Source organism: Anolis carolinensis, unplaced genomic scaffold (assembly GCF_035594765.1).
Source record: "Anolis carolinensis isolate JA03-04 unplaced genomic scaffold, rAnoCar3.1.pri scaffold_8, whole genome shotgun sequence".
Lineage (NCBI taxonomy): Eukaryota > Metazoa > Chordata > Lepidosauria > Squamata > Dactyloidae > Anolis > Anolis carolinensis.
Window position 1 is genome coordinate 30,413,259 of NW_026943819.1, and position 11,483 is coordinate 30,424,741.

General features: G+C 36.8%; 1 protein-coding gene across 1 annotated transcript in view; it reads right to left on the bottom strand.

The window, feature by feature from the left end:
• The window catches only part of cds2 (CDP-diacylglycerol synthase 2), a 34,877-nt gene extending 25,695 nt beyond the window's left edge, over window positions 1–9,182 (bottom strand). Inside the window, exon 1 of the mRNA XM_062961069.1 lies at window positions 9,021–9,182. Coding sequence (XP_062817139.1) covers window positions 9,021–9,083 — 63 coding nt within the window. The 5' untranslated portion in view covers window positions 9,084–9,182. The remainder of the gene's footprint in view (window positions 1–9,020) is intronic.
• Between the last annotated feature and the right edge of the window lie 2,301 nt (window positions 9,183–11,483).

The window sequence follows — 11,483 nt, forward strand, 5'->3', positions numbered from 1 at the left end:
TAATTCCTTGGATTTTGGCATTTCTTGGCAGAAGAGGCTCAAGAATTTGCAAAACTACAACTCCCAGGCTTCTTATGGTTGTGAGCTAATTGCAGTTAAAAGTGCTGTCAAACTGTGTTAATTCCACAGGGAAGACATATCCTTGGATTTTTCTGGTTTAACATCCGTATCTGTTTAATGCACCTGTGCTGCAAGGTTTCCGTATGTTTCTGCAAAGGGCGGGACTTATTTTGGTTTAAACCCGGCTAATTTTAGTCTGTCCCAAAGCAGATTAAAAGGGCTGAACCCTCGTTAAGCCAATTTTAGAGCAAAAGAAGGCTGTTAAAACCTTGCGCCAATGCAGTGGTTGTGGCGAAGGCAACGTCAGCCACCTTTGCTTTGAGCCGTATTATTATTGGGTTGCTGCGAGTTTTCCGGACTGTCTGGCCAGGTTCCAGAAGCATTCTCTCCTGACGTTTCGCCCACATCTATGGCAGGCATCCTCAGAGGTTGTGAGGTCCTCACAGCAACCCAGTGATTCGGCCATGAAAGCCTTCAACAATGTATTATTATTGTTATTATTGTTATTATTGTTATTTGCATTGGAAAAAAGAAAGCCACGATAGAGTCACATCCTATTTGATACTCAAGGATATAAAATCTGCTTTAAGAGAAAATGAAATACGGATGGGACAATCAAAGGGTGCGTCTGCACGGTTGAATTAATGCACTTTGACACCACTTTAACTGCCATATGTCAATGCTATGGCTATGGTAGTTTATGAGATCTTTAGCCTAATAATAATAATAATAATAATAATAATAATAATAATAATAATAATAAGGAATGATATAAGCACCTCATAAAACTACAAATTACTAGTAATAGTAATTATTATTATTATTATTATTATTATTATTATTATTATTATTATTATGATAAGCAATGATATAACACTGTCTTTAATGGGGCAAACTTTGCAGGTTGCAGTATTCTTATTTTTTCTTGTATTTTCTATTGCTGGTCATAGTTCACAATTGTTTTGTTTATTTTAAAATATCCCAATGATGCTTCTATATTCTTCCCAGAATATTGTCTTGCAATTTCTCGTACTTGAAAGTGATTTAAAAAAAAATCCAAACACAAAATAGTCTTCTTTGCATTCCCTCTCCTTGTTATAGTGCATCAGGGAAATGTCCCATTTGCGCTATGACAATTCAACGAGGAAAACAAAAACATTAATAAAGGAGTTGCCCTTCAAACTACAAGAGAGCTCCACCAAACAGCAGACTGATGTAAACAACAACTTTACAAAGTCATAACAACAACTTTGCAGACTGGTTGCAACAACTTTGCAGGTAAATCGCAAAAACTTTGCAGACGGGTCGCAACAACCTTGCAGATCGGTAGCAACAACCTTGCAGGCCGATCGCAACAACTTTGCAGATTGGTAGCAACAACCTTGCAGATGGATAGCAACAACTTTGCAGATTGGTAGCAACAACCTTGCAAATTGGTAGCAACAACCTTGTAAATCGGTAGCAACAACCTTGCAGATCGGTAGCAACAACTTTGAAGATCGATAGCAACAACTTTGCAGATCGGTAGCAACAACTTTGCATATCGGTAGCAACAACTTTGCAGATCGGTAGTAACAACCGTCCAGATCAGTCGCAACAACTTTGCAGATCGGTCGCAACAACTTTGCAGACCGGCCGCAACAACCTTGCAGACCAGTAGCAACAACCTTCCAGATCGGTAGCAACAACCTTGCAGGTCGATAGCAACACCTTTGCAGATCGGTAGCAACAACCTTGCAGACTGGTAGCAACAACCTTGCAGATCGATAGCAACAACTTTGCAGATCGATAGCAACAACTTTGCAGATCGATAGCAACAACTTTGCAGATCGGTAACAAAACCTTTGCAGATCGGTAACAACAACCTTATAGATCGATAGCAACAACTTTGCGGATCGGTAGCGACAACCTTGCAAACCAGTAGTGACAACTTTGCAGACCGGTAGCCACAACCTTGCAGATCAGTAGCAACAACTTTGCAGATTAGTAACAACAACCTTCCAGATCGGTAGCAACAACTGTGCAAATCCATAAGAACTTTGCAAACTCTAATGCAAACCCATAAAAATACGATCAAGAGATCTGTTCAGAGGTTTGCCCTTGCTTCCCTCTGGGGCTGAGAGAGTGTCACCCAATGGAGTTCTGTGGCCAAGTGGGCATTCGAACCCAGGTCTTCATGGTCATAAACCTATGCTGTCCATTATGTTCAATACTTAACATACACAAAATTAGAAGGAACTATTATGGAAGAGTTTATGGCAGCAAAAAATAAATAAACAGAACCCCAAGAAGCTATTTCTTGGCGGACGCATTGTTTGCTTTGAGTTATTTTGGGGGAAGCCGTGCCCTTTATAGGCCAGATTTTTCATAGGAGGGGAAAAAGGCACCGTTGAGACTCCAAGTTACGCCACAATAAAGTCAGTTATAGGTAGATGCATAATAACAACAACAACAACAATAATAATGTCAAGTATATAAATAGCTGGAAAAATAAAAATAAAAATGCCAAGTATAGAAGGTTGGAGAAGCAATAATAATAAATATGTCAAGTATAGATAGCTGGAGAAGTAATACTAATACTTATAAGTATAGATTGCCGAAGAAGTACCGTAATAACAATACTAATTATAGATTGCTGAAGAATTAATACTTACAATACTAATAGTTATAGATTGCTGAAGAAGTAACAACAATAACAATAATAAGTACAGTAGCCACTTTTGTAGTCAATGTTTTCAATATATTGTGATATTTTGGAGCTAAATTCATAAATACAGTAATTACTACATAATGTTACTGCGTATTGAACTAGTTTTTCTGTCAAATTTGTTGTATAACATGATGTTTTGGTGCTTCATTTGTAAAATCATAACCTAATTTGATGTTTTTTCCCCCTTAATCCCTCCTTATTATCCAACATATTCGCTTATCCAACATTCTGCCAGCCCTTTTATGTTGGATAAGTGAGACTCTACTGTACTAATAAGTATAGATTGCAGAGGGAGAAATAATAATAATAAGTAGAGATAGCTGAAGAAGTAATAATACTAATACTAATAATAGAATGCTGAAGAAGTAATACTAATAATAACAATAATAAGTATAGATTGCTGAAGAAGTAACAAGAATAATAAGTATAGATGACAAAAGAAGTACAGTAGAGTCTCACTTATCCAACATAAACGGGCCGGCAGAATGTTGGATAAGCGAATATGTTGGATAATAAGGAGGCATTAAGGAAAAGCCTATTAAACATCAAATGAGGTTATGATTTTACAAATTAAGCACCAAAACATCATGTTATACAACAAATTTGGCAGAAAAAGTAGTTCAATAGGCAGTAATGCTATGTAGTGATTACTGTATTTATGAATTTAGCACCAAAATATCACGATGTATTGAAAACATTGACTACAAAAATGCGTTGGATAATCCAGAACGTTGGATAAGCGAGTGTTGGATAAGTGAGACTCTACTGTAATAATAAAATTAACAGTAATAATAATGTCAAATATAGATAGCTCAAGAAGTACTTGGGGAGAATTCACCATGATTTATAGGAGTTATTTTAAAATGTTTAAATCACTTATTTTATTTGATGTATTATAGTTTTTGCTCTAGATGTCCGTTTGTAATTGTTTTATTTTGTTTCTGTTTATGGGCTTGGCCCTTCGGGGAGATGATGGTGGGATAGAAAAATAAAATATATTATTATTATTATTATGTATAGTCCATGACCAGGAAAAAATACTGGAGGTTTTTGTAGGGATTGATAGGAGTTGTAGTTCACCTCCATCCAGAGCAGGGGTCCCCAAACCTGGCCCTTGCCCTCAGTTTTATAATATAATTTATAATATAATATTTGTATATCAGTTTTAATAATATAATATTGTATATACATATAATGTTGATAGAAATATTATAATGTACCGGTAATACAATGTAATATATTATATATTACATGTAATATTACTAATAATATTACAATATAGTGGTATAATTCAATATAGTAATATATAATGCGAATATTGTTCTATGCTAATAATATACCGTAATATATAATATATAGATATAAATTGTAAGCCGCTCTGAGTCCCCTTCGGGGTGAGAAGGACAGGATATAAATGTAGTAAATAAATAATAAATAAATAAATAAAAATTTTACTTAGGCGCGCCCAAAATCTGAAATGACTTGAAGGCACACAACAACAATAATCCTAATTAACAATAATCCTATTCTTATTTCTTTCTCACCCCGAGTTTTAACTTAGTGTTCATGTGGCCTGCCCTGGTTTTTATTGCTTTTCTGATTTTGTGTTGTAATGTATATTATTATCTATTGTATTGTTTAATTGTGTTATGATGTGTTGTTTTTATATTTTGTTATATTGTATTGTTCTGGGCATGGCCCCATGTAAGCTGCCCCGAGTCCCCGTTGGGGAGATGGTGGCGGGGTATAAATAAAGTTTTTTTATTATTATTATTATTATTATTATTATTATTATTAACTTGACTATCTTGTTGGCCAGAAGCAGGCCCACACTTCCCATTGAAATCCTGATAGGTTTATGTTGGTAACAATTGTTTTCATTTTTAAATATTGTATTGTTCTTTCATTGTTGTTGTTGTTGTTTTGCACTACAAATAAGACATGTGCAGTGTGCATAGGAATTTGTTCGGGTTTTTTCCAAATGATAATTCGGCCCCTCCTCAGTCTGAAGGATGGTGGACCGGCCCTCGGCTTAAAAAGTTTGAGGACCCCTGATCCAGAGCATACTATGAATCCAAACAAGGATGGACCTGGACCAAACTTGGCATGTAGACCCAATATGCCCAAATTTGGAAGGGAATTGGCTTGGACATTTGGGAGCTGTAGGGACTGGGATGTATAGTTCACCTGCCTTCAATAAGCGCTCTGAACTCCACCAAAGATGGACCTGGACCAAACTTGGCATGTAGACCCAATATGCCCAAATTTGGAAGGGAATTGGCTTGGACATTTGGGAGCTGTAGGGACTGGGATGTATAGTTCACCTGCCTTCAATAAGCGCTCTGAACTCCACCAAAGATGGACCTGGACCAAACTTGGCATGTAGACCCAATATGCCCAAATTTGGAAGGGAATTGGCTTGGACATTTGGGAGCTGTAGGGACTGGGATGTATAGTTCACCTGCCTTCAATAAGCGCTCTGAACTCCACCAAAGATGGACCTGGACCAAACTTGGCATGTAGACCCAATATGCCCAAATTTGGAAGGGAATTGGCTTGGACATTTGGGAGCTGTAGGGACTGGGATGTATAGTTCACCTGCCTTCAATAAGCGCTCTGAACTCCACCAAAGATGGACCTGGACCAAACTTGGCATGTAGACCCAATATGCCCAAATTTGGAAGGGAATTGGCTTGGACATTTGGGAGCTGTAGGGACTGGGATGTATAGTTCACCTGCCTTCAATAAGCGCTCTGAACTCCACCAAAGATGGACCTGGACCAAACTTGGCATGTAGACCCAATATGCCCAAATTTGGAAGGGAATTGGCTTGGACATTTGGGAGCTGTAGGGACTGGGATGTATAGTTCACCTGCCTTCAATAAGCGCTCTGAACTCCACCAAAGATGGACCTGGACCAAACTTGGCATGTAGACCCAATATGCCCAAATTTGGAAGGGAATTGGCTTGGACATTTGGGAGCTGTAGGGACTGGGATGTATAGTTCACCTGCCTTCAATAAGCGCTCTGAACTCCACCAAAGATGGACCTGGACCAAACTTGGCATGTAGACCCAATATGCCCAAATTTGGAAGGGAATTGGCTTGGACATTTGGGAGCTGTAGGGACTGGGATGTATAGTTCACCTGCCTTCAATAAGCGCTCTGAACTCCACCAAAGATGGACCTGGACCAAACTTGGCATGTAGACCCAATATGCCCAAATTTGGAAGGGAATTGGCTTGGACATTTGGGAGCTGTAGGGACTGGGATGTATAGTTCACCTGCCTTCAATAAGCGCTCTGAACTCCACCAAAGATGGACCTGGACCAAACTTGGCATGTAGACCCAATATGCCCAAATTTGGAAGGGAATTGGCTTGGACATTTGGGAGCTGTAGGGACTGGGATGTATAGTTCACCTGCCTTCAATAAGCGCTCTGAACTCCACCAAAGATGGACCTGGACCAAACTTGGCATGTAGACCCAATATGCCCAAATTTGGAAGGGAATTGGCTTGGACATTTGGGAGCTGTAGGGACTGGGATGTATAGTTCACCTGCCTTCAATAAGCGCTCTGAACTCCACCAAAGATGGACCTGGACCAAACTTGGCATGTAGACCCAATATGCCCAAATTTGGAAGGGAATTGGCTTGGACATTTGGGAGCTGTAGGGACTGGGATGTATAGTTCACCTGCCTTCAATAAGCGCTCTGAACTCCACCAAAGATGGACCTGGACCAAACTTGGCATGTAGACCCAATATGCCCAAATTTGGAAGGGAATTGGCTTGGACATTTGGGAGCTGTAGGGACTGGGATGTATAGTTCACCTGCCTTCAATAAGCGCTCTGAACTCCACCAAAGATGGACCTGGACCAAACTTGGCATGTAGACCCAATATGCCCAAATTTGGAAGGGAATTGGCTTGGACATTTGGGAGCTGTAGGGACTGGGATGTATAGTTCACCTGCCTTCAATAAGCGCTCTGAACTCCACCAAAGATGGACCTGGACCAAACTTGGCTCACAGAACCCTCAGGACTCACTCAACCTCCTGGAGGGGTTTGAGGGGAGTGACTCGCCGGAGTGCGAGTTGTAGTTCACCCTACAGCCAGAGAGCACACTCAACTCCACCCATGATGCATCCAGAGCAATCTTGCCCAACATCACACACTTTAAGGACTGATGGAATTTCTGAGGGTGAACCTGGCATGATGGGAGTTGCAGTTCATCCACAACCTTATGCATTTCGTACAATCAAAAATGACTTTTACAAATCACTTGAGCAATGGCGGGGACCCATTTATTATACAAGCGAGTGCATAATAATAAAGTCAAGTACAGATAGAGGAGAATAATTATAATGTTAATAATACAGTCAAAGATAGATAGTCCGAGAAGTATGGAACAATACCATCATCATAATAACAACAACAACGTCAAGCAATGATAGCTGGAGAAGTAGTAATAATAATGTCAAGTGTAGACGACTGGAACAACAACAACAACAACAACAACACAATGATGTTGTATAGATAGCTGGATTAATAATAATAATAATAACAACAACAACAACAAGTAATGATAGCTGGAGAAGTAGTAATAATAATGTTAAGTGTAGACGGCTGAAAAAACAACAACAACAACAACACAACGATGTTGTATAGATAGCTGGATTAATAATAATAACAACAACAACAACATCATCAAGTAATGATAGCTGGAGAAGTAGTAATAATAATAATGTCAAGTATAGACGGCTGGAACAACAACAACAACAACAAAACGATGTTGTATAGATAGCTGGATTATTATTAACAATACAGTAAATAAATAAATACTTATAACAATACAGTAAATAAATATGACAGAACTGAATTACTTCCTTATCACCCCCACAACTGACCCCCATCACCCCCATACAATCAGGATATAATTTTTTGTAATTAAAATCATTAGATGCAATAATTATTATTGTAAGTATTTTAATTTTTTATATCCAACCAGGATACAAATAAGCATAGTTAAAATCATTAGGTGCAATAATTATTGCAAATGCTTATTTATATCCAATTGGGATACAAATAAGTATAATTAAAATAATTAGATGCAATAATTATTATTGTAAGTATTTTAATTATTTGTTTCCGATCAGGATATAAATTAAGTACAATTAATTTAATTTGATGCAATAATTATTACTGCAATTATTTTAATTAATTATATCCAACCTGGATACAAATAAGCATAGTTAAAATCATTAGGTGCAATAATTATTATTGCAATTGCTTATTTATATCCAATTGGGATACAAATAAGTATAATTAAAATAATTAGATGCAATAATTATTATTGTAAGTATTTTAATTATTTATATACAAACGGCATACAAATAAAATAATTAGGTGCAATAATTATTACTGCAATTATGTCAATTATTTGTATCCAATCAGGATACAAATAAGTACAATTAAATTAACTTGATGCAATAATTATTATTGCGATTATTACTATTATTTATATCCAATCAGGATACAAATAAGTACAATTAAATTAATTTGATGCAATAATTATTATTGCAATTATTATAATTATTTTTATCCAATCAGGATAGAAATAAGTACAATTAAATTAATTTGATGCAAATAATTATTATTGCGATTATTACAATAATTTTATCCAATCAGGATACAAATAAGTACAATTAAATTAATTTGATGCAATAATTATTATTGCGATTATTACAATTATTTGTATCCAATCAGGATAGAAATAAGTACAATTAAATTAATTTGATGCAGTAATTATTATTGCGATTATTACAATTATTTGTATGTAATCAGGATAGAAATAAGTACAATTAAATTAATTTGATGCAGTAATTATTATTGCAATTATTACAATTATTTTATCCAATCAGGATACAAAGAAATACAATTAAAATAATTGCAATGATGATGATGATGATAATGGTGGACACTAGACGTCATTTCGGATCTTGCAAAAGCGCCATAGGAAGGGAGGCAACGATTAGGTCTCCATGAACACCCGTGTCATGGGCTACACACGTGCAAAGACGCGTGTTACCCCTTTCCCGACATCCTGGGCACCGGTTCGGGTGCTGCCTCGATGCCGCGCCGATGCAACAACCCAGCGGCCGCCCAGGATGCCCTGCAGAGTTGACACGCGTCTCCATGCACGTGTGAACGCGCTGATGCGTGTCTGCTTGCAAACGGGAATCTGCTTTTACCTTCCCCTCGGAGTCCTGCTGCCCGCCGGCATCCCGGCCCGGTCTCTGCCTCAGCTCGCTCATTTGGGAATCGCTTGCTCGCTCGCTCGCTCGCTTCCGAAGCGGCTGCTGCTGCTGCTGCTGCAAAAGCGATGCGCGGTTTGCAAGGCAAAGCAACAAGCAGCGCGGGGCAGCCAACCAACGGGCCAGGCCCGGGAATTAAGGCGGGGCTAAGGCGGGCCGGCCAATAGGAAGCCGAGGGCGGCGGTGGGCGGGGCCGAGCTGCTTCCTTCTCCCTAGAGAAAGCGAGACATTACAGCAAGAGGCGCGCCCCACGCACAGCTTCCGGGTCTGCTTGGATGAACGGAAGTATTATATTAGGATACCATAATCATAATAATAAATTATAGTATTAGTATCTAATAATATATAATAACATGTAATATATAATAATGCATAATAATACTGTTTTAATATTAGTACATAATAATACATTATTACATTAATAATTGTAATACATTATTACAATAATACAATACAATAATACATTAATACATAATAATAACATGACTACATTTGCATCTGATACTAAAAAATAAAATATTATAGTAGTATCTAAAATATATAAGTATAACATTAATATAATTATAATTACAATATAATAATATTATTATCTAATAATATATAACAATGCTGTTTTAATATTAGTACATAATAATAGCATGACTACATTTGTACCTGACACTAAAAAATATAATATAAATGTATCTAAAATATATAATTATAATATTAATATATAATAATATTATTATTGAATAATATATAATAACAATGCTGTTTTAATATTAGTACATAATAATGACTACATGACTACATTTGTACTTGATACTTAAAAATAAATTATAATAGCATCTAAAATATATAATTATAACATTGATATATAATAATATTAGTATCTAATAATATATATAATCACAATGCTGTTTTAATATTAGTACATAATAATATGACTATATTCGTATCTGATAATAAATAAAATATATTACTATCTAAAATATATATTATATATTATATATAATAGTAATAGTATCTAATAATCTCTAAAATATATAATAATAATACAATGTATAACAATATTAGGATCTAATAAATAATAATGCTGTTTTAATATTAGTACATAATAATAACATGACTATTTGTATCTGGTACTAAAAATGAAATATAATAGTATTTAAAATATATATTTATAATATATAATAATATTAGTATCTCATAATCTTTAAAATATATAATAATATATAATAATATTATCTAATAATATATCATAATGCTGTTTTAAAATTAGTACATAATAATATTACTATGTATCTAAAAATGAAAATAAAATATATTAGTATCTAATATATAACATATTATGATACTGTTATAATATTAGTACAGAATAATTACTATATGTATATCTAATAATTTACTATTAAATCTAATAATATATATTTGTATCTAATAACATATAATAATGTATATTAATAATGTTTTAATATTAGTATCAAATAATATATAATTGTGTTTTAATATTTCTATATTTTTATATTGTAAGTTTTATTGTAATGCTTTAATTGTGAGCCGCTTTCAGCCACCGTATGGAAAGAAAAAGAGGGATGTAAATAAACATAATAATAATAACAATAATAGTATATAATAGGTTTATTTTAGTTTATCGCAATTATATATTTTTTGTGTCATAATAACGCGGCCATAATAACGCGGTTGTTATATGTATTAGTATGCCGTGTCTACACGCGTCATATAATGCAATTCCAAAGCGGTGCAGCCTCGCCCTCCAAAGGAACAAGTCCAGGCAAAACTGGTGCAGGAGCTTCCGGGTTCAGAACCTCCCGGTGAATGTGATTGGGTAATTGCGAGAGGACCCAGTGATCTGATTGGCTGCGCCGTGAATGACGTCAGGCGGGAATTCTCATCGAAAGGCTTCTTGGCGGGATAGGGGTTATTCCCACGCATGCGTCGTTCTGCTGTGGCGTCTTATTTCCCGCGAAGAGGGAGTGCGCATGCGTTGTCGAACGCTGCAGCGCGCGCCGACATTTTCTCAGCGCCCTTTGATTGGCCCAAGACGAGTGGGCGGGCGGTGGATGTCTGGAAAAGGGGCGTGGCCACGTTTTTCAGCACCGTTGATTGGTCCGCAAGAGGAGAGGGCGGGTCTTTTCGCTGAAGTAGCGCGGAAAAGGCATGGAGACACGCCCACAGCTTCGCAGAGCCCGTTGATTGGCTCAAAATGAGTGGGCGGAGCGAAGGAAGAGCTGGAGACGCGCCCACAGCTTTGATTGGATCAAGGCAGGAGAGCGAGGCGAAATGTCTCTTAGACAGGGACACGCCCACCCGTTTCCAGCTTCGCTGATTGGTCCCCACGCGGGGTGGGCGTGGCCTGACTGCCAAGGGGGGCGGGGCGATATAAAAGGGAGCTGCGGG